This window comes from Acanthisitta chloris, unplaced genomic scaffold (assembly GCF_000695815.1).
Source record: "Acanthisitta chloris isolate BGI_N310 unplaced genomic scaffold, ASM69581v1 scaffold8211, whole genome shotgun sequence".
Taxonomy (NCBI): Eukaryota; Metazoa; Chordata; class Aves; order Passeriformes; family Acanthisittidae; genus Acanthisitta; species Acanthisitta chloris.
In genome coordinates, this window is record NW_008656439.1 from 26691 (window position 1) to 50956 (window position 24266).

Sequence of the window (24266 nt, forward strand, 5' to 3'; positions counted from 1 at the left end):
CAAACCCTAAACCCAGTTGATAAAATACAGGTTTAAAGGGCTGTTGCCGTGCACAGATGCAGTAAGTGCCCAAGGATTTAGCGGAGAATTCGCCATTCCCTGTTCCTCTGCTCCCTCTTCTGTTTGCAGCGGGATGTGACAGGTTGTGCGGCTGCAGCGTATCAGAGATAACCTAATTAGAACTCCAGTAGATTAACAGATCAGATGTCCCAGAAGATAAATCTTGGGTTCTGTGATTCTTGGAGACAGATATTAGCAGGCAGAGGTATGCCAAAACCATACTGATAAGTCTTGTACACCAGAATCCTCTTGTCTTTGTGGTCAGAAAAAGAGGTGCTTTCCTGGAGACATGGAATGAACAGGATAGCTCTGAGGGTTTAACCCAGAGAAAGAAATATTTTTAATAAATCACCTGAGTATATTAAAAATGCCAAACTTTTACCGTGAGGGTGTGAATTCTTTAAGGAGACAGTTTGGGCTCCTGTGGGTTGCCAGACTGATAAGAAACTGTAGGTACTCTCAAACATACTGTTCAAGAAATGTTTACCTCTTTTTGCTGTTCAAGACACAAACTTGCCATCCTTTCCCATTTGTATCTTCTCTACAGCATTGGGCTGTATCACGGCAAAAAGGAAAGATTTATTCTTTCTCTTTCTGAAAATAGCCTTCAGTTTCTGCCCTAACTTGTTGGTTTACAAAAATTGAAGAGCTTTCTACTAGGCAAGAAAACTGTGTTCCATATACAATTCATTATGCAGTTGTTTTTTTCCAATGTTAACCTATGGGACATGAGCAGTCCTGGTTTCATGAAGTATCTGTCAAGGGGTCTGTGTTAGGTTATGTGTGAGACTAAAACAAACCAAAAAAAACATTATCCCATCCTCAGTTTGAAAAAGCTTATATTTCCAATGAAATTCACTTAGTTAATGAAGAGAAATATGTCTTGTGTGTAATGTTCCTTCCTAAAAGCTTTGTGCTTGTTGCTTTCATCGACTACATAATCTTCCCCTACTCAGCAGACCCAGCTGTACTATTTGATGATTTTAATTGCCCTCTAAACCTTTATATACTAAATACTAAACCCTTAATGGCATTGGCCCTACTTCACCAGCTGTTTTCTCAGCTCATTCATCACGTTGGACAAGGATTCTCAGCTTGTTTGGTTTGTGTTCTGGTGTAGCACTCCCTTCCTGGTACAGTTCAGTTCATCTAACAGTCTGAGATTTTACTGTGAAAATATGGGCCAAATATAGGTAATTCAGTTTAAGAATCTTCTGGATAGAGGATTTGGGACTTCCTTAGAATATACAAGTTGTTTCTATAAAGTTTTTCTCTTTGCCTTTAAGGTGGAATTTCAGTGTTGGCCACTTTGAGCTGCGCTATGTCCCAGAGATTGAAAGCAGAGCGGGATACATTGAGAGCAATTTTAAATCAAATATGAACAAAGAAGAAACAAAAATTATTTCAGATGTGGATGAGCAGGAAGCTATGATGAAAGACACAGTGATAAAGGTCTCGGTGGCTGACTGGAAGGTGATGGCTTTCAACAGACGAGGAGGACATCTGGAATGGGAATACCAGGTGGGGAAAAGAGAGAATACTAAATATCACAGAAGTAGAAGTTTTGAAGATGTCTTTCATCTTTGGTTTCAGGTGCTATCTTTGTAAAGAAGCACACATCTGCTTGTAATTCTTTAACTAAAGTTCTGACTTTTAGCTGTTCCATCTGTTACAAGGCATTTAAACACATTGTTTAACATTATTCTTGTATAATAGCTTGTTAATACAACATTAATTTTCCAATTACCTCTGTCTCCCTCAGTTTTGCACTCCAATTGCTTCTGCATGGCTGCTTAAGGATGGCAAAGTAATTCCAATCAGTCTGTTTGATGACACAAGTTACACTGCAAATAATGAAGTACTGGAAGATGAAGAAGATCTTGTGGAAGCTGCCAGAGGGGCCACAGAATCCAGTGTCTATTTGGGTGAGACACCAACTGCAACATTTTCTGCAGTAAATCTTATTTGTGTCTTTGTTGAGGTTGTAGTAAAGCAGATCTTTTTCTACTGGTACATTTCACACCCATAAATCTCTTCCATTTTGATTCTGAAACGTTCACTGCTTTGTAGTTTCAGTACACTGGAGCTGACTAAAAGTCTTGAAACTTTCAAAGACAGGTTTATAGCTAACAGTCTGTTGCTCTTATTGCTCACTCATTTGTACACTGATTACAGTAACTTACTGTGAAGAAATTTCCGATAAGATTTTACATGGATGTGGTTTGTGGCAATTTGAAATAGAGTAGCCCCAGGTCCTTCTCAGCTGTCTGTCTGTCTCTAGGAGGTACATGTGCTTTGGTTTTTCTAAGACTTGGCTAGGCCTTAGCCTTTTTCTCTAAGTCTTTACACGTCGTACATTTCCTCTTAGTGGTTAGTATAAGAGGTAAAGAATAACACTACAAAAAAGCCAAATTGTTCCAGCCTTCCTGGCAATGGCTGTTGAGGAGTAATCTGTACAGCACTAAGAAGAGTAGGAAGGTTGGAAGAGGTCTTAGCTATGTAAAGCCCAAGCTGCTTTATAGCTCTTATAAATTGCTGGCATTTTCCTGTAGCTCTCCATCAGTGACAATGAGATGTCCTGATCTCTTGCTTTTCTAGAACAGAGGGAACATATTACTTGAATTCATCCAGCCTAGCAATCAGAGTCAGTATCTCAGGTTCTCAGAAGATTAAGAAATATTTTCAAAAATGTTTTTAACAACGTATTTTAGCTGGGCAGTTTTATTCTGGGGGGGAAGAGAGCTAAATCTAAAGACTGATATGCTCCCTGATTTTATTACTTAGGTATGTACAGGGGCCAGTTGTATCTTCAGTCATCAGTCAGAATTTCTGAGAAATTCCCAACCAGCCAAAAGGCTCTGGAATCCAGGAACGATAATGCAATTATTCCTCTTCCCAAAATCAAATGGAAACCTTTAATCCGTAAGTAACAATTCAGAGTTTCATTTACTGTCTTAGCTCCGAAAACAAAAGACATGTTTCTGATTTCCAGTATGTTTCCAATCAGTCTAACGTTTCTAATTGCAAACCACTTCAGGAGCTATCTCTGTGCTTTATTAATTGTTTATTTTTTTTCCAATTGGATGTTTAACATCTGCTTTCTTTTACTATGGATTTGACAAGATATTTTTCAGTAATAAAATATTTGGTCTTCTAAATCAAATATTTCAACAAAAAGAGAAAGAAGTTTTTTGCAGTGATTTGAATATGAGTGAATTGACTTGTCCAAAACTACTGTTTTGGCAAAGGGGGGAGGTGTTAAGTGATTGTTACCTTAAAATACCCTTCTTAATATTTCCTTGTATGAAATTTACTTCTCGTGGTCTGCTCCAAGAGGCGTTTTCTAAGATTATGCAATTGGAGTTTTCATTAAATTAATATGGGAACAGAATTCAGTTCATAAAATTGTGTCTTTTCTATGCTTAGATTCTCCTTCCAGGACTCCAGTGCTGGTGGGCTCTGATGAGTTTGATAAGTGCCTCAGCAATGACAAGTATTCTCATGAGGAGTACAGTAACGGAGGACTGTCAGTTCTGCAGTATCCATATGGTAGGTGGAAATTCCAAATTTTGAAGTGTTTCAAATAGCCAGGTTTGCCTGTTCATTATTATTATGAAATTCAATATATGACCATTTGTTTGATCTTAAATACATGTGGGGTTTTTTTCCACATTTGATGAACTAGGAAATTATTGCCCAAACCAGGATTTCCAGGCTGTGATTTAAGTTAAATTAGTGCCACACAAAGCACTTCAGAGTGCCAGGAATTAATACTGCAGAGCTGTAGTGTGTGCTGCCATTGCCACTGATAGCTGGTCCGAGTGGGAAAATCTTGGGAATTATTTTTTCAGAATTTGCTGGCAGTGCTGGAGACTTAGCCTGCTGGTATAGAGTTTTCCATATGGAAGTTATTCTGGTTTAAAGCTATCAGTGTGGTTAGGTCTTCTGAAGTGGTAACCTTTGATGGAGACCTAGTTGCTGTCCACAACCTTGACTAACTGAATTTGCTTATGTGCCATTAAAAATCATAGGGTATGCAAACAAAAATAGACTCTGTTGAGGAAACCTGTTAATGAGAAGACATAATGATTTTGTAGTTACCTACAAGTAAATTCATGTTTTCTTTGTGTGTTTTGTACACAGATAATGGTTATTACCTACCCTACTACAAGAGAGAGAGAAACAAACGTAGCAACCAGATCACTGTTAGGTTTTTGGATGATACAAATTACAAGAACATTCGCAAAAAAGATCCTGTTCACCTGCTTCACTGGTGGAAAGAAATTGTTGGTACCATTTTATTTTGCATTGTGGCCACAACTTGTATCGTACGCAAACTTTTCCATCCCCATCCTTACAGCAGAGTAAGTGGTTTTTTCCTCAATCCTAAAAGTATTATTTGAGCTTTTTCTTTCAGTTTTGAGTCTGCAATGAGTAATATAAATAAGTTAATAACCAAGGAGATAACAAAATCAAAAGCCTAAATTTATTGTTTAATCTGTCTGTGAAAGTTGCTAGCTGCCATGTACAGTTTGCTTAACTACTTCAGTGAGCTGATTATACTGCTTCAACCTTATCTGATGTGTCTGGAGATATTTATTCGTATCCAGGGTACAGACGGGTACTCTGGTACTCAAGGGGTTGATTTTGTTTGTTTGTTTGTTTTGTTCTTGTTTTGGAAACCTTAGCTGCGGAAGGAATCTGAAACACAGTGTCAGACTGATTGTAAATATGAACCCACTTGTGGAGATGTTAAAGACAGCAGCTGGAGTGACGTCAAGAACTCTGGATATGTGTCAAGGTGAGCTCTGGTCAACACAACATGTACAGGGATTTTAGTCAGTGTGACAACTAATACTATCTGGAGATAGAAAGAGTAGGTGTGCACCTGTTCTTACCTATCTACTTGTAGTGCTCTGACTTTGCAGGATAATCAGCAATTGGCACAAAGAACTCTGTGACCCCATTACTGTCGGGACATATGACTAGTCTGAGAAATTCCAGGTCAACACATTACATGTGATCAGAAATTTTGCTGTCATACTTCTTACTGATACATAAATGGGAGATAAATTCTTGAAGGTCTTAATCAGTGTTTACTCTGTCTGTTTCTGGATTATGGATTAAGGCAGAGAAAGGCAATTGCAGATGGAATCAGATAACATTTTACACTGTCTGCTGAATCAGAAGTGTATACTTGGGATAAAACCTCTGTTGCTGTTATGAAGGAATTGGTTAAGACAGAAGGCTTAATAGGGGGATGGCTCTGGAGCAAATATGGCCATTTCATGTACATTTATAACTCAATGAAAGGAAGAACTGAAGTATTTAAAATGAGAAATAGTAAGAAAGGTAGTGAGATTTAAGGACAGTCATGTTTTGGAAAGGATGTTTAGAAAGACTAGTTGCAGAAATATTTATTTGGAATGGGGTTAAAGGGAAATCATGATTTAGCTGTCACCACCTGGCTTGGTATAGAACTTAGGTTACACACATGCTCCATGATGCAGTGAGCATGCAACGTGATACTCTGAGAAACCTCTTCAGTTTGTCAGGAGCATGCAGAATGGATCCTGCTGCGTTGTGATAGATACTGAATGAAGGCATAGTCAGCAACTGTCTATTTCATAAATAGGGAACCGTCCAACTGCCTCAGTGGATGAACAGGAAACAATAAGAAAAGCTTAAGACATTCAGTATGCTTGTCCTGTACAGAACAATTTCAGTCTTAGTCATAAATGGCTTTATTTTTTTATCTTTACTAATGCATTTTTTCACCTCTCTCTTCCCTCCATTCTTCTGTCCCTTCCTCACACCTTTCTCCTCCCAGATACCTGACAGATTTTGAGCCAATTCAGTGTCTGGGTCGTGGAGGTTTCGGGGTGGTTTTTGAAGCCAGAAATAAAGTGGATGACTGCAACTATGCTATCAAAAGGATCCGTTTGCCCAACAGGTAATGAATGACTTTGTTGAGACATGGAAGAAGTAATGAATGAATGGTGGGATCCCATCCTACACTGGACCATCTGCTCCTGAACTGATTTTCCAGATAATTCATTAGGATGAATGGCATAGTTTTTAATGGGGGGCTGACTTAGTTTTGGCATCGAGAATTTGGCATATGTAGTCACAGCAGAAGGGTGACCTGCTTGGCTAAAATACTTGCATAGCAGGACCCTTGTGAGGATGCTGCGGCTCCATGGGAACTCCCTTGATTTCCTTGATGAATAGAGCCTTTGCTAACAGGACCAGTTATTTGTAGCACTGTTAATTTGCTTCTCTCCTTCCTCTCCTTACCTTTCCTATTCCACCTTCTCTTTCTTTTCTCTCCCTCACCAGATTTTCTGACTCCATTTGTCCATTTGTTTCATTTTCTGGTCCCACAACCCCTACCTTTTCTCTCAGTCATAGGTGGTCAAGCCATGCTGCTGAATTACCCTACCCAGAGCTTGCAGCACTTCCTTTTAGTGGGAGATGGGAGACACTGCTTCTGGATATCTCAAGTTAGAACAGCAAGAGGGAGGGGGTAAAGCTATGAAATCTAGAATTACTATTTTTTTAAATGTGTTAAATAAGTGTGAATATTTAAGATTAAAGGTTTTGTTCAGAAATTTAAGGTAGCCTAAATTCTTCTTTCCCAAGCATATTCAAACCCATTAAATAAAACCATCAGACTTTATTTGATCCAGTTAGTGTCTTATGAAGAGACCTAATTTCCTTCAGTAAGACAGGAGGCTACCTGCTTTCCTGTCCACAGAACAGAGATGGTCCTTATGCAGTCTCCTTACGTTACACCAATTAAAAAACTAATACTAAGGTATTGCTGTGTCTTCTGCGTCAGTGTCTTCTACATCCCTGTAGAATATTGCTGTGCAGTGATCTTTTTTCTATTCTTGAGAATAGTTTACAGCAAGATGAAACATTTCTTCTCAGCTTTGCTGCCTGTAATTATGTGAAAAGGGATGACTAAATATTTAGCTGTTTGTTATGAGCACGTCCTGCTCCTCCACACCTCTAACCTTAAGAAGTTACTCTGGGGAATTTAAGGCATATTTGTCTTTTGATGTGAAAAGCAATACAACTGGCCTGGTTTATACTGGGCCAGCTTGGATTAAATTCCTTTGCAGAGATTTCTGTGCTGTGCTGTTGCTTCTTGTGACCATGCCTCTTGTTGTTCTCCTCACCCCAAATGGCAGGGAGCTGGCTCGTGAAAAGGTGATGAGGGAAGTCAAGGCATTGGCTAAACTGGAACATCCAGGGATTGTTCGGTATTTCAACGCTTGGCTGGAAGCTCCACCCGAGAGATGGCAGGAAAAGATGGATGAACAGTGGTTAAAAGATGAAAGGTAACTCATTTTAACATTTGAATTTGAGATTGTACATCAACAGAATTAGGGAACTGGTAGATGATCCAGGAAGATGAGAGACTGTGTAGGAAAGAGATGGTTATTAACTTAGCCTGTCAACTCTTCAGTTGAACACGGTACAAATCACCCTTCTGCATAGCCTTTTTTGATTTTTGGGTCCTCTGTTGTTTTATAGTCCTTCTTTCAGCTCAGGAAACATCATGTAGTTCTTAATTTAACTTGTATAATTGAATCTCTGGGTGATTGGAAGGTTGGAGCATTGCTACTGTGATTCAGTTTCAAACTTTGGCATCTCTGCTTTCTTTGTTCCTTTCCACTGCTTTCCTCCTCTTTGTTGTCTTGATTTAGATGGATCTGATTCAGTACTCTAGTGCTTCAGTGAATTTATTTCAGCAGAAATATGTGAGGAATAGCCAGAGTGATGATTTGTAAAGCTTGGTAGAAGCAGGTTAAAAATGGAAAATTAAAGAGTTAGGGAATGTGAAGAGAAATGAAACAGTGGGGGTGTGTTAGCATTTCTAGAATGAAGCCTAATACAAGGCATTCGAGTGGTCTCATAATAACATCTTAACATGCCTAACAATTTTTAGAATACAGCGACCTTTATATTTCAGGCATCAAATTAACATTTCACAGCTGTAATTCTTCCAAGGCACTTTAAATAGTCATTGCAGTGCATGTTCCAAAGGACTGAATTTTTTCAAGCTGAAGATGAGCCTGATTGCACATTGGGAATCCAGGCAGTAGAGCTTGCTAAATTTTCTTTTGCTCTTGTCTCAGTGAGCAAACATTATCCTTGCTAAGATAAACAGATGCTAAATCCTGGTTATTAGTGATTCCCACACTTGGGTTAGTCATTTACCATTACCATGTGACACAGTTCTCAGAGGTTGCAGTTGTTAAAACGTGGGCTTCTGAGAATGCCTTTCTAGTGGAATGTTTGGAATGATGGAATCTAGTACAAATTCTGTAGTACTGATCTCTCAATTTTGTCTCACAGCACTGATTGGCCACTCAGTTCTCCCAGCCCAATGGATGTCCCATCATTTAAGATCAGAACAGAGCCATTTTCAACAAAGGAGCACATTGAAGTTATTGCCACTTCTTCGGAGAGAGTGAGGTCTGTGGGAATACCCTGTGGTCAGTCAGATTCATCTGGAAGCCAGTTTTCTCCTCTGGAATTTTCTGACACAGACAACAGGGACTTAAACCACTCAGAAGATCCACTGTTAAACCTTCAGGACAGTGTCCTTACAGGCTGTGATGTAGAAGACAGTACTATCAACAGTAACGAGCTGGGTCACTCCTTGGAAATTTGTTCCTCAGCTGTTCCTGTTGTACACCTGAAGGAAGGGACCTCCTCTTCTATTGTGTTTGAGGATTCTGGTTGTGGAAATGCTTCTAGTAAGGAAGAAAAAGTTGATGTTTCACATGGTGAGAGTCTTTCTGAGGATAAAGGGAAAAGTACAAAAGAACCTGATAACAAGAAATCTGCTTCAGGCAGTCCCCTCTCTGTTTCTCCACCAAGGCCAACAAGTTTAAGTCTGGACCTTTCTAAAAATACTGCAGAAAAAGTGAAACCAACCTCTCCAAAGGTGTATCTTTACATCCAGATGCAGCTCTGCCGGAAAGAGAACCTTAAAGACTGGATGAGCAGAAGATGCACAATAGAGGAGAGGGAAAGGACAGAGTGTCTGCAGATATTTCTGCAGATAGCTGAAGCTGTTGACTTTCTGCATAGCAAAGGATTAATGCACAGGGATCTCAAGGTTTGTATTCAGAGGTTACTGTAGAAAATGTCTTGGGTTTTTAAATTTTATTTATTTATTTTCTGGCATGATCATCACTTAATGCCTGAACTTTCCAGTTTCTGGTTGTAACTGGTTATATGACTGGCTGTGTCCTATGGGCAAATGTTTTCTGATTTAGTGCTCTGAAATTATCTTTGAAGTTACCCTAACCACAAGTGCCCAAAGTATATATAAAAGTCTCTGGTGCTGTAAAATTCCTGGAACAGCTGACTGTCCCAAATGGAAATTCAGACAGAGTAGCTGTCCCTCCACTGCATTACAGACTTGAGCATCAGCAGTTCCAAATTTCACTGACCCTAAAGCAGCAGTGGCAGGCTGGTTAGTTCAGTGTCAGGTTCTCCTTTAAACTGGCGAATCAGGAGTGTGTGGATAGGGCAAACATTTTTTTGTGTATGGGAGTAATCCAGCACTGGAGACAAATCCTGCTAAAATAGTTGACTCTTACCAGTGACCTCAGCATGGGTGTTCCAAAAGCTGAGTTAACATCTGAACAATAATCTGGAGGTGCAGTGCTCCAGGAAATAAACATTCATCATTCATTATGGCAATTAAAGTCTTTCTTACAGCAAGACTTCTTGTACCTGGCACAGATCAGCTGCATTTGTTTTATGGCACTTTTAATTCATGTTCTTTATACAGGGTTGTTCATTGCTGAGCTGTGTGACAAAGCTATTTTGGATCCTGTTCTACCATTTCAAGTGAAGCAGATAATTGGCAGCATTAATTTTGCAATTGGACTCGATCTTAAAGGTCTTTTCCAACCTAAATAATTCTATGGTTCTGTGATTCTAATTCTGGTATTTTCCTTCTTTCTATAGCGGTACAGGCTAAGAGGAGAGGTGTTAGAGAAAGTAAAAATTAAGTATTACTGCTCTGGGATTGAAATGTAAACGGTCCTGGAGTTGAATTCTGAGCCAATGCCAGCTATCACAATGCAGTTTTCTGAAAGATTCATAGTATTTTTAATGTCTTATAGCATCCAGACAGTTAGGACTGGGAAAGATGGTTTTCACCTCTGGTGTTTTATGTAACTGAAGTCAGGAGTAGCTGCTTGTACCTTTTCTTTCATTTTGCTTATGATCCTGCTATGCCAGTGCCTAATTTTGCTGAAACTTAAAGCATGGGAAGTGTCAATATGTGTTACCAAATACTAGAATTTAATTGAAGAGCCAAGCTGAAGTTTTATTATGACAAGCTCTGAGAAATGGATCCCTTTTGCCAAACAGTAGATGAGGCAGTTCTTGTTCCTCTTTGCTTGTTAGAGGAGGCATTAATGCCTGCCTCAGAGGTGTAAATACTGAAATTACTCTAACTGCTGTTGTAGCTTCTCAGATGGTAATCAGTTAGTGTCAGTAGAAACAAAAGATAAAAATGACATCTCAGATGTGGCAGTAAAAGGGGATTCAAATTCAGAAATATCAAAAGAATATGTCATAAAAAAGCTCATGAAACCATCCAAGTATTTTCTTTTCCCATCAGCATTAGGCAATTACCTTGAACCAGTTATCTGAAAAATCCTTAGTGCTTGAGAAACTGACCAGAAAAGTAATTAAATCCCTGTACTAATATGTTGCTAGACATGTTAATTAATAACCTTTCTTAACAACACTGTCAGTTGTAGCTCTCTGAAGTCTTCACTGAGATCACTGTTCAGTAAACCTTATGTAGATCTTCACTTAAAAGTGTGTTAGTCTTAATCAGCAGGTGTGGAGTGTTTTGTTGGAACATCTTAAAAGTTCAATGCTGGCAGCAATTTGAGCAAGAGATTTAATTTTGTTTGTGGTATAAACAGCTTGGAAATGCTCCTCCTGAATGAACGACTTCCTCCTTCAGGAAACTTTCCATTCTTGTATAGGTGCCATTCTTGGATCCCAAAGTTTATTTGTCTGTTATGTGTTAATTAGGTCAAAATATCCCAGACAGTATATTTATTTTCTCTACTTTTCAGAAGCTGCTTGAAACAGATCTCACCTAATTTTGTAATTTGTCCCAGAGATTGGTCGTCCAGCCCTGAGTTCTGCCAGCAGTAACAAGTGAATAACCTGCAAAGCTGCTTTGGCTCTGCTACAGGCAGAGCTAGGTGACAGCAGGGGCCAGTTCTTGCTCCCATTGGCACCAACAAAGACTGGTTGATCTATGTGAAAATAAATTTCTGTGTGCATGTTAAAAGATTCAAGAAGCTATTTAAAGTATTCAAATTAACAGTGCCCATGAAGATGCATTAATTAAGCTCCTGCTAGTCAGAGATACTGTAATGACAAGATGGCAGGAATTTAAGTAGGCAAGTGAATAGGTCACAGTTCAAATTCTTTTGAAGAAAATGAAGTACAGAAACAGAAGTCTGTCTGTCAAGTGAATTTACTGTTATTCCCAGGGTAAGTGGTTGGTCATGCTTGGCAGCTCAAAAGAAATTATGAGTTTCATAGAACTGCAAGAACAGTCTTGGATATATTTTACAGCATTAATTGAATTAAACAGAGTCCTCCAGATGTGTGAGAAGCTTATTCATATCTGAAAAAATGGGAATTCTTATTCTGACTGAAGAATCTGGAGAGAAATTTCTTTGTGCAGGTGGCAAGATAACTAAACTAAAGGATGGTTATATTTGATGTATTCTTCTGATGATTTAAATCAAAAATTATGTGCATCTGCCTTGGACTTCTTCTTTCCAAACATGGTCTTGATGGTTTCTTTTTGCTGGTACTTTGCAACAGCAGAGAGTCCATTCTCCTTGATTTGTATTAACTGTATGTCAGCCTATCCAGAGACAGTCTGTGTCCAGCCAGAGAAGTACAGAAATAACACTTCCTGTTAAGAAGAGTTTTTCTCCATGAAGCAAGACAGACCTTACTGACTTGTTGTATCTTTGTTGGAAGAAGAGGAGGAGAACAGAGATCAAGGCAATGGGATGCAAACCCTTAATGGAGATATTTGCTCCTTGAGCATTAAAATTCTGCTAAAAAGTTTTTTGACAGCATGGCTGTGCATCAGAGGTTGGGTGCTGTGTAAGTGCTTTAGTCAGAGCCTGGAGATGCCGTGGGTTTACAGGGTTGTAGCTTTTGGGCACTAAATGCACTGTGACACTGAAGGATTTGACATCCATTACAGGGAAATATTGTGGGAGATAAGACCTTGCTCAGAAGGCAGTTCCAGAGACAGGATGTGGGCACTGTGGAGCTAGCAAGTTATAGCTAACTATTTCTGTAGTGCTTATCTCAGAGCTGTCCATTGCTTAAAAATGACAAGAAGCCTTTTTTCTGTCTCGTTTCTCTCTTGCACACAGTGGGTTTGTCTTTAACTGAGGAAGCCAGTTGGACTTTGAAACAGGTTGGCTTTGTAGTCCTTTAATCTTGTGGAAAAATATTGTTCTCTTGTCTGCCTCCTCCTGTTCCAGGGTTTATGTCGACAAAGCATGGACCATGTTCTCCCAGCCTTGAGGGTCCAGGGCCTCTGAGTGGAGCTTATCCAGCACCACCTGACTCTTCACCACACCTTGACCTTTTTCCTGTACATAATCCTGCTGCTTCCTCCCCTTGCAGGATCAATCTGCTCTTCCCCCCAAACTGTGTGTCTGTCTGTATTTGTAACAGAGCTGGAGTGGTTATATTTCAAAGAAATAATCATAGAATCATCAGGTTGGTGAAGACCTCTGAGATCATGAAGTCCAACTTGTGAAATAACACCACCATGTCAAGTAGACCATGGCACTAAGTGCCACGTCCAGTCTCTTCTTAAACACCTCCAGGGATGGTGACTCCACCACCTCCCTGGGCAGCACATTCCAGTGTCTAATCACCCTTGCTGTGAACAAATTCTTCCTAATGTCTAACATAAATTTCCCCTGGCACAGTTTGAGATTATGTCCTCTCATCCTGTCACTAGTCATTTGGTGCTATTCTATCATTCATCATTCATTTGATGCTGTTCTATCAGCCAGGATGCTAATCTCTTGGAAAACCATCTGGGATATGTACCATTAGCAAGGGGACATCTCAGTTCCAGTCTCTTTTGTGAGTAGGTTAAGCCAAGGATGGTTGTACATGGTAAACAAGCTAAAGGCAGATCATCACTGTTGCTGCTCTTGTGAATTGCAAAGTTCTTAAGCTTCTATCAAAAATAAACATTTAATTCTGTTATGCAAACAGCTGTTCCCCAGTTAAACTGCAGTTACACTGCAAGGAAAAACCAGACCTTGTTCCCAGGCTTCCAGTGTATCTGTAATTTAACATTAATGACGTGCTATGTGCTGGTTAATAATACAGCAAACAAAATTAGCCCTCAGAGATTAGGATAAAAAAGACCAGGAGTTGGAACTCCAGCATCTGGTGTGAATGTGCCATGTGATGGAGAGCTGGATAACTTATCTGTGCTGTTCCCAGCAGCTGTTGACTCTTGTGTATGTTCCTCAGCAGACCTGTGTGGTGCTGGTAAACCTCTACTGAATGACAAGAAATGATGAGCAGTCTGAGTTTCAGGAAGGGAGAACATTTAAGTCATTTTTCCTGAATAACTAAGATTCCTAGCTGGTTGTGCTAACCTGATGTTTTATGAGTGTTGTTAACCCTGCCAGCATGGCTTCTGAATTAGAACAGTGTGTTGTAACTGCTGAAACACAGACACTTGTTTATTACTTACTTCTTCTTTTTTTTCACCTTTTCACCTCTGTTTTCTCAGCCTTCCAATATATTTTTCACAATGGATGATGTAGTAAAGATTGGAGATTTTGGACTGGTAACTGCTATGGACCAAGACGAGGAGGAGGAAACAGTCCTGACCCCAATGCCAGCTTATGCCAGGCACACAGGACAAGTAGGGACCAAACTCTACATGAGCCCAGAACAGGTTTGTGCTCTCTGCTCTAAAGCTATACTTGGCAGTGTCAGGAAGAGCCCAGAATTCCCAGGAGCTGAAAGATCAGGCACTCATAGTAAACTGTTGCAATCAAGTCGCTTTCATTCTTTCTCATCAAAGTAGAGTTTTGTGCTAAATTTAATTCCATATTAGTATTTTAATATCTATATTTATTTTAACAAAAAGGTGGCTAATGATTAGGACCTGATACCTTCATTTTTCTTGCTTTTAATGCAGTAGAATGATGACTGTAACATTCCAGTTAATTGAGGATGGACACACTATCATGCATGAGGTTTAAGTCAGGTGAAACATTTTGCTTTGTGGTTGGGTCTGCAAAGAGGAGCTGAGGATCAGGACTTTGCTCCCCAGTGCTCATTGCTGAAGTTTGCCAATGTGCCTGTAGCTTTCAGCTCTGCACGGGGCCCATCACTTCCATAGGCTGACCTGAAAGGATCTTGTTGACTTTGTACACAATTGCATACAGTGAGGAGCTTGATTGCCCTAACCCTAATTTTGCCTTTTCAGATCTGTGGGAACACCTATTCGCACAAAGTGGATATCTTCTCTCTGGGACTGATTCTCTTTGAGCTGCTTTACCCTTTCAGCACACAGATGGAGAGGGTCAAGGTATGTGTGCTATTGGGTTATCCTCAGTCTGAGCATTTGTTTAAAATAGTTACTCACTGGGTGAAACACTGACAAGAGGTTCCTGTCAGTTTGGAAAAAGCCTTGCAATTAGGAGTACAGCTTCTTTATCAGCCTTGTACAGACTGCTGAATCATTGAAAATAAATTGCAGTCTTCCTAATGCATGCAGTTGAATTGAGGCCTTAATTTCTTTACAAAGCTCCTCTGTTGTCAAGCCAAGTAAGAGAAACTATTGAACTAGGATATCCAAGAACTCAAGCAACAAATATAGCTTGTGACTTTAAGCCTACCAGCTTGGTTTTCATTCAAGAATTGGACCCCTGCTGTGCATTTTTATTATTTCTTCCTTCATTTGCATCTGCAGTGCTTTTTCACCCAAAGCACTTTGTGAGAAACTGCTGTTCCTTTTCCTACAGTGAGTCTTAGCTGTGAGTCTCACTCAGCTTCAAGTACAATCTTCTGATGACCTTCATTGCCTCAAATGTGAACTTGGGAGTTTTCTGTGGTGCATTACAGCTCTCCTTGCTGTTACAATGTGTGTGAGATCCATCATGCTCAGGAACAAGTTCAGAGAATAGGGGCTACAGCCAGAAAGGTTTTTCCTCTTGTTTATGATGACCAGTGACCTGTGCAGGAAAGAAAGAGGCATTTTAAATTGTATTTATCATTTATATGTGCTTGGGGTGGGGGTGGGTAAATTCTCATGTGAAGATGGAGAGGTTTTAGCAGAAATCTATGAAACAGCTTGAAGAACAACCTGAGTGCTTCACCTCTTGCATTCTCTTGCTTAAAACGCTCTGGCTTTTTATGGTACAAAAGAGCATAGTCTAAAGGAGGAATTAGTGTTTCATTTGAACCTCTTGCACTGAAATCAATTTCAGTTTCTCTAAATCAAGTTTTGCTCTTCTGTTTTCTGTCCTAGGAATAGAAGCAAAGCAAGTAATCAGAATGAAACCTACATTGCATCTAGCTCCAATTTTTTACTTCAAAGAGGGATAAAAGAGTGCCCTGACTTCTCATGACTTTAACTGTCATTCCACTCTTTCTGCTAAAATCAAGCAGAAACCCTCAGCATTGCCAAGTCCTGAAGTTTAGCTACTTCAGTAGTTACTTCTGAGTTGTTACACTGAAGTTTTCATTGGCATCAGCCAAGCATTAGCACTGCTTGCTGAAGCAAAACATGCTCTGCCTGACCAAGTAACCCAGCAAATTCTAGGAATCTGTGACAACTGGCTGGAAAAGTTCCCAGAGGTGGAGCGTGAGACCTGCCTCTGTTTCAAGTTTTTAGCAGTTAGTTAGTGGCAGTGAAGTTTATTTCCAAATTAGATGTTTGAAAACAGATCACTAAATGCAGGCTGAATTGGCAGAGAAGGAAAAAAGTTTTTTTAAGTATTTTAGTGTCATAAAACTCAGTTGTCTTGAACAGGAGTTTGACTGGTGCCCATCACTGTCAACTGGTCAATTTATACTTTGAATGGAGTAATAGTGAATTTAATTTTGGTTTAACTTTAGAATTCTTATATTTTGTGCTCAAACTTTTGAAAAAGGAGAGCCTTCCTAAAAGAAATGAGGTGCTAAATATTGTGCTTTTGGCTGAACATGGGAAAAGTAATCACTAGATGGAGCCAGTGGCCTTGGAATGGAAGAAACAGCAATACCCAACACAACTGCTTTCCATACTGCTGATAAATCTGCTCATTCTTCCATAAATATTAATAAAGACTGGTGCTAAGACAGAGATAGTAATCTCATGTGTCTTCGTATTGGTGTAGACCATCTTGGGGATTTTGGACAGTGCACAGATTTGCTGACTTTGTTGAGTTCAAGTGAGAATGTACAAGTTTGTGTATCTGACTGATTTAAAAGTGCAGAGATCACAATTTTTGTAACACAGCTCCTGTTGCAGGCTGTATCCCTAGGGAAGCAGCAACTTGCCTGTTCAACTATCTTGTGATTTTTAACCAATAAATCAGGACTTTAAAACAAGTTGGTCTTTTATCCATCAGGCTGATTTGTTTGCCTAGTTTGTATATTTTTGAAAAATGAGAAACATTACTGAAGAATGTCTTTTTGGAAAATTACATGTTGTCCTTCATATTTTTGCAGACCTTAAGTGATGTTAGAAATTTGAAGTTTCCACCATTGTTCACTCAGCAATATGCACAAGAGGTAAGTATATCTGATGCTATTAATTGTACCCTTTTCTTTAATGATTGTAGCTTTCTTTCTGTGCTGTCCAATTGCTTTGCAGGTTAAAAGTGGAGAAACCAAATAGCTTTCACATTATTAAGATGCATTTTACTGTACTTTCCTACATTCCAAAGTTGTAACATTGCAGTAATGTGGATGATGACACTTTAGTCACAGTTTGCCTGCAGTAACTATACAATATTACCTGCATTCCCTTTGTCACTTGCAGTCATTCATTTCACATACGTACTGACATGACTTCTTGCAACAAATCCATATTCCCAATGAGAAAGTGCAGAGTTCAAGTCAGGTAGAGGGGATACCATAGGTAGCACTACTGCTCTGTAGGATCTCTCTCCAGGAACTGGATCTCCCAAGTGGGAAACCATATGAGCAAATTGTGCTGTATTCTTATTAGTCAGGTATGTGAAGTGATGTGGTTGCAGATAAACAGGAGGTGATGTACAAAACCTCTCCAGTAAAAAGCTGATGTGCTTTCAGATGTTCAAGGTACTTTCAGACCAGCAGCTAAATGAGACCAGCCTTTCTTGCTTTATAGCTGTAGGCTGCCTGAGGGAAGGTGATGTGCTGTGCTCAGCTGGAGCAGGACACTAGTTCTGATTAAGTTTAAAGCAAATATTCAAATTGCCTGTATATTTATGGCATCCTGGCCTGGATCAGGAACAGTGTGGTCAACAGGACCAGGGAGGTGATTCTGCCCCTGGACTCGGCGCTAGTGAGGCCACACCTTGAGTACTGTGTGCAGTTCTGGGCCCCTCAGTTCTGGAGGATATTGAGGTGCTGGAGCAGGTCCAGAGAAGAGCCACGAGGCTGGTGAAGGGACTCGAGCACAAGTGCCATGAGCAGAGGCTGAGGGAGCTGGGGGTGTTCAGCCTGGAGAAGAGGAGGCTCAGGGGAGACCTTATCACCCTCTACAACTCCCTGACAGGAGGTTGGAGTCAGGTGGGGGTTAGTCTCTTCTCCCAGGCAACCAGCAGCAGGACAAGAGGGCACAGACTCAAGCTCTGCCAGAGGAGGTTTAGGTTGGATATTAGGAAGAGATTTTTTATGGAGAGAGTGATCAGGCATTGGAATGTTCTGCCCAGGGAGGTGGTGGATTCACCATCCCTGGAGGTTTTCAAGATGAGACTGGATGTGGCACTTAGTACCATGGTCTAGTAACCACGGTAGGGTTGGACTGCATGGTCCTTGAGGTCTCTTCCAACCTGGTTGATTCTATGATTTGCTGTGAAAAAATTACTGCATGGCTTAAAGCATGGTGTCTTAAACTTGAAGTTAAAAATTGCTTATAAATTGTATTTCATATATTTACTTTTTTGTGATTTTGAATAATGTAAAAGCTTTGCAACTGTATTAATCTTGGGTCACATTTGGTTTGCCAAATTGTTTGTAACCCTTGACAGTAAAGACAGTTTAACTGATGCACAATGGTACATTTTAAAAGGAGAGGACTGGAGGGAACAGTCATAAACTGAGACAGGGGAGCTTCAGATTAGATGGTAGGAAAAATGTTTCCCCTTAGAGTTGTCAGGCACTGGAATAGATTGCCCAGGGAGGTGGTGGAGTCACCATCCCTGGAAGTGTTTCAGGTGCTGGAGGTTATGGTTTAGGCATTACAGCAGAGTGGCAGGTTAATGGTTGGACTTGATGATCTTAGAGGTCTCCTCCAACCTTGATGATTCTATGATTTAATGCATTTCTAGCTACTGAGCCAAAGCACTCACACCCAAATTACTAAAAAAGCTACAGGGGATGTTTTCCACTTGTTCATACAGCCACAATTGAAGTGAGAACATTAAATAAGAAAGAATTTATTACTTGGTTCATGTAATATGTGTTGTGTGTTCTTTTAGTATACCATGGTGAAGGACATGCTCTCTCCAAGTCCCACTGAAAGACCAGAGGCTGCAGCAATCATAGAAAATCCTGTCTTTGAAGACTTGGAGCTCCCACCCAAACCAGTGCTTAGGCAGAGGTCACGGACAATGAGTCTATCAGGAAATAAACATTCCAGACAACCAAGCAAATAACTATCCTCAGGATCACTTCTTCCACTCGGCAGGTTTTACAGGGATTGTTCAGCAGAAGGATCCTATGATGCAGAATGTTTATCTTGGAAAGTTTACTCATGCTTTTTTTGCCATGTTTAATGTACAAGATGTGTTGGACAGATTTTCGTTTACTTTGACAGCCAACAAAATCCAGTAACCACACTTCTCACATTCCATTTTCCTTACCTTAACTCTCCTGGGCAGATGGGTCCTGCTACTGTGCTTACCAATGTTGTGCTCCATTATTGGGTTTTTGGGTTTCTTTGGTTTTTCTGAAGCTTGTAAATGTCACCTTGCTGGGTAAGTGAGAGATCTGTAACATGTAAATAGAATTAAAATACTGTATTTTTATAGAGCAAATTACAGTCTCTAAGCCTAGTGAGTATCTATCTGGATCACTTGCTCTTTGGTGAAATGAAGATGATTTTGAAATGAACTATGACTCCATTTTTGTGCCCGGTGGGTAAACTGGGAATCTGCACTATTTTTAAAGCAAAAAAGTACCACAGTTGTACATACTGTCACTGTCCATAGCCAGTCATTAGAGAAAATCATTTCATACTTCTGCACTACAGTAGATCTTAGGGAATGCATTTTATACAGATGAAGCTGTAGAGAAGGAAAAGGAGCTTTTTGCCATTAAATGGGAGGTTTTATAGGCAGTTGGTTGGAAGAGCCATAGTCAAAACTATGTACAAAAATGTTGTGATTCTAAAAATTGAAACCTAATGAAGTCATACATGTCATATGTAATCTTGTAGATTTGTACTTTTTAAAAAGAAACTGGTAGGCATTTGTGTAATCTGCTAATTTAACTGCCTAATGCCATGCTTTTATTTCTCACTGTAAATATGTTAATTTTTATTTATAAAATACAGAATCAATCCATTTGGGTTGGTGGTGTACAGGATGCACTTGCTGTAATTGTTGAGTGCATTAATTATTGTGACTTCTTTCAAGTCTAAATGATTTAATAAACTTTTTTTATTTATAAGACAAAATAGTAGTTGCTTCTTGTTGGAAGCCTGCATCCGTGTGTGCTGCAGATGGCAGCCCTGTGCAGTGGGAACAGGATAGGCTCTGCATTCCTCTAACTTCCTCTGCTTTCCTGTCTCACACTGGCCACAGTGCGTGTGATGACGCAAAACTGAATATGCTGCTTGGAAGCAAGATACAATCTGGAGAAAGACAGGAGTTGAGCTCTAAACTGGGTGGATTATGGAGCCAATCTCTCACCTATTAACAGAGAGGGAAAGAAGAAGGAATAATTCTTATGCTGTTAGAACTGTTCTTGTATGAATGTATTTTCCTGTTGTACAGATTTAAATTTGTTCAAGTTGTAGTCTCTGAAATCGGTTTCCTAAAAAGATGTTGGATTCAAATCCTTCTGGGGATCACTGTACTGTGGTGTGACACTGTGACCAGCAATTGAAGCAGCTGACACTCTGCAGCTTAATGATAAGGCAAAACTGGATTATAAAGATTGTCTTCCTTGTGCTCTTGGATAACTCTCCTAGATAGTGACTTGTCCAGGTGAAGCCAGAATGGCTGCAGTGGTCAGAAACAGAACTTTACTGACTTTAGCTGGGTTAAAGCAGAAGATAGTTAAGTGTGTCCTCTTCCCTTGGATGTCCCTGTTTGTATCAGCTACAACTGCACAGTGAAATGGTCATGTTGGAAACCTCTCTGGCTTCCAGCTCAGTGATTACAGATGGAGCACACTTGCTGTGTATCTGGATGTTGGTAGCTGCCTGCATTTTAGTACCAAAACCAGCATATGTTGTTCACACTAGGTCTGCCTGCATATTCTGGGATGTTACACTTGCCCTCAAAGGCTTGTACAAATCCTCCCCTGTGTGCATCAGACCACTCTCAGCTCTTGACCACCCTCAGCTCTTAACCACCTGGGCCAGTCTTTGTTTCTCTAAGCACTGGATACTGGAGTGTGTTGTCCCTGGTTCTGCACCTTTTTGCCCCAGGGTTTGTCTGAGGAAGCCTTTTCCCTAACCAGATAGGTTTGCCTCAGTATGGTGTGTACCTTCCTGCCAACTGTTTGTGTGGAAGGACACCCAAACTAGGATAGCTGTGAGTTACAGCCCTGCAAAAGGGGCTTTGGTCTAGGGTTGTGCTGTGCTGTGCAGCACCACGGTCCTATCCTGTTCTTGCAGGGGATGTTGCTTATCCCTCAGCTCCCCTCCCTTCTATAGCTCTTGGGGCTGGAACACCATTTCTTGTCCTGTTTTATCAAAATGAACTGGGTGGCAGCAGCAAGAATCCTGCCTTGTCCACCTTTGCGCCCACTGGGTCTAGCTGCTTCCCCCAGAATAGGGGCAGGATCATGTTGTTACTCTACTTACCACTTCCATGTTGTCACTGAAGTTGTAGGATCTGGGAGACCTAACCTCCTCCATGAAGAGTTGTTTGGCAGGAAAACCAGTGTTGCAACCCCAGGTCAGAGCTGTTTTTTCTACCAAGCTCTTGAGAGAGAACTGACCTATATACTGGTGTCTTCAGTAGCTGAGCTGCTCCAGGCAGGACCTACTTGCATTTTGCTACACTCTGAGGTGAGTTCTCTGCTACCTTTGAGGTAGAAGAGCAGGACTCAGGACTTTTACTATCCTCCCCTTTTATTTATTAACAAAGTGACTTTCTTCACCCCTCAGTGCCTCAGTCCAGTAGTTTTAGTATTAAATGTTAGCCTGGACATCTTTCTGCTGTGCTTGCTCTGCTTCCCAGGCTGCAGAAGCCTTGCCAGTCCCAAACAGGTGATTGAGCACTCAGAAGAAGCTATTTCAGACAACATCCTTGAAGTGTTTCATGTTCATGGGAGATCAGTCTAAGAGCAGACTCTGAGTGCAGTGACTCTCTCATGTAAACCAGTGTGAGACCCCACCAGAACACACTGGGGAAGTGATGGCCATTGCCTCAGCAGTCACCAGCCCTCGTGTCATCATGCTACAGAAAAGCTCTGGGCCTGGGGGTCAGCTCCTGCTTTTACTCACTGCTAGCATGCAGAGATGTTTGGGAACAGTCCTGCCTCTTCAGAGTAATCCTTCAGTGAGGCACTCCATGGCCCTCCTGTAGGGAGCCAGTGCTGTTGGAAGTCCAGACAAGCACTTGGGAGTAGTAAAAATAATCATTCCCATTTATCCTGATTTTTTTATAGCTGTGTGGCCCAGCAACACTCAATAGCTACATTCATAGCATCAAGGCATAGACATCACAGTGCAAAACACATGAGTAATAATTCCTCTTCACATCTCCTCTATCCCCCCTTTGGGTGATGCTGGCTACTTGTAGCCCCCTTTGAATCCCCTGTGCACTCCGTGCTCTTGGTGCTACAACAAGTCTTGTTCATCTCCTGGGCTCTGTCACAAAGATGTTCCCTTCCACAATTAACAAGGAAATTCACAGGTAAGTCACAAAAAGCCATGGAAAGCTATGAACCTCTGGATAATTTCAAAATACGTGAGCTGAGCCCTGAGCACCAGCCCAGGCTGCAGTGTAGTGCCTCTGTCAGAAGTGAGCTCTGCTCTTTAGCCACATCCCTCCTGATTCCCATACACAGACTAACATGTGGAGTTATTAAAACTGACCAAATCTGTACTGTAAACTGCAAGATGAGAGCTACAGTGGCTTGATAAGAAATACTGTCCCGCCAGGATCACCAGGATGCACACAAAGATAAGTTCACAGTATCATACTGATGTTTTTCCCCACCATGAAGGTTGAAGTTGTCTAAGGAAATGCTTACTTAAAAATAATTATAAAGAAGGAATTAGCTCTGATAGTGTAACAAATTGCCCCAAAAATATCAAAGTTCCTCATTCTTAACACCAGAAGGTAAAGAATTGCATCTTTGTCCTATGCCCCCAGCACCTCCTTCCCTTATTTTCCTACCCATTATTTTTCCATTAGGATGTGTTCTGGCATTTTCTGTACCACCTCCAGTGACTGATTCTAAATCCCTATGACTTGGGTTTGCCCTTCAGGGTACCATTGGGCACTGGCACTGCTATGCTATATTCCAGGTCTGGAGCAGTCTTGGAAAACGTGGCTATGGAAACCATATCTTCTCCAATGTCCACCTGAGACCTGTGTCTGCAAATAAGCAGCTTCTTCAGGGCCCGTTGGAAGTCTCTGTTCAGGAAAGCATAGAGCATTGGGTTGATGGTGGAGTTGCAGTACCCTAACCAAGTGATAATCTTGAAGGTGTCAACCAAGACTGTGCTGGTGGAGTCGGTGCCTCTGGCTGCGAGCCAAACATTCAGGACAAAGTAGGGCAGCCAGCACAGCACGAAGACTGAAATGATGATGCTGATGGTCCGTGTGGCCTTGTTCTCCAGCTGCAGGTGGTTCTGCCGCTTGCTGTTGGGGTGGTAGTGAATCTCCAAGGTCTGGGACATGATCCGAGTGGCCTTGAGCCGTGAAGCTCGGTAGATGAAGAAATACATGCTGCACATGACCATGAAGGGAACGAAAAATGCCAGAGCAGAAGCCACGATGGCAAAAATCCAGTTGGTGACGAAGATGCATTCTCTGCCTGCATCAAAGTCCACCCCGGGGATCTCATTCCAGCCTTGCATGACGGGAAGGAAGGAAATGAGGGAGGAATATACCCAGACCATGCAGGTCATCACGATGCATCTGTGAAAGAGATGGGGAGGGGAGAGAGGGTCTGAGTAATTTTAGTTGAGAACACCCAGTACGATTCAATCCCCATGGTAACCTGTGTGGGATATCACTGCTCAGCAGTCCAGCAGGGCTCGGAGAAGGCAAAAAGCTGGGGTACAACAAGTCCAGACGTGAATATCTCTAACAACTGCGTAATTGGTCTCTGCTTTACAGAATTGGGGTCAGCAGCATAAAGGATGCTCAGTGCTGTTGAAAAAAAAAGAGGAGGAAAAGCTTTACAGAGGATGTTTGTCAGTATTTAAAACAGCATGTAGATTTTCCTGGTTTCAGCTTTAGTATCTGGCATTCTCTCACCCCCTGAGGGGCAATGGGGGTGAAGCTGATGGACACTAGATCACAGAATCTGTGCATGGAGGGTCACACAGCCCCCTCCTCACTTTGGCAACTGCCCATGCTCCACAAATCACACACAGCAACAGTTACAATGGGAAAAGTACCCCCAGAAGAGCCTTAACCCACCCTGTAAAGCACCCCACTGCTGCAGTGTCCTCTCTGCCCATCCTCAGGTGACTTTCCCCACCCCACAGTCCTCATTTCAACCTTTCACATAAAACCTTGCAGAAGCTTAGA

At 41.0% G+C, this 24266-nt stretch overlaps 2 protein-coding genes across 2 annotated transcripts in view; one reads left to right on the forward strand and one right to left on the reverse strand.

Moving 5' to 3' along the window:
• Positions 1 to 18980, forward strand: part of EIF2AK3 (eukaryotic translation initiation factor 2-alpha kinase 3) — a gene marked incomplete at its 5' end in the record, with an annotated part of 40673 nt that extends 21693 nt beyond the window's left edge. The window contains 13 exons of the mRNA XM_009084337.1: positions 1347 to 1581; positions 1823 to 1985; positions 2845 to 2982; positions 3487 to 3609; positions 4204 to 4424; positions 4749 to 4861; positions 5891 to 6013; positions 7257 to 7406; positions 8428 to 9196; positions 13913 to 14080; positions 14618 to 14719; positions 16846 to 16908; positions 18804 to 18980. Of these exons, the coding sequence (XP_009082585.1) occupies positions 1347 to 1581; positions 1823 to 1985; positions 2845 to 2982; positions 3487 to 3609; positions 4204 to 4424; positions 4749 to 4861; positions 5891 to 6013; positions 7257 to 7406; positions 8428 to 9196; positions 13913 to 14080; positions 14618 to 14719; positions 16846 to 16908; positions 18804 to 18980 (2545 nt within the window). The remainder of the gene's footprint in view (positions 1 to 1346; positions 1582 to 1822; positions 1986 to 2844; positions 2983 to 3486; positions 3610 to 4203; positions 4425 to 4748; positions 4862 to 5890; positions 6014 to 7256; positions 7407 to 8427; positions 9197 to 13912; positions 14081 to 14617; positions 14720 to 16845; positions 16909 to 18803) is intronic.
• Positions 18981 to 22969: 3989 nt separating this feature from the next.
• The window catches only part of LOC103811366 (octopamine receptor-like), an 8696-nt gene continuing 7399 nt past the window's right edge, over positions 22970 to 24266 (reverse strand). Inside the window, exon 4 of the mRNA XM_009084338.1 lies at positions 22970 to 23648. Within this exon, the coding sequence (XP_009082586.1) occupies positions 22970 to 23648 (679 nt within the window). The remainder of the gene's footprint in view (positions 23649 to 24266) is intronic.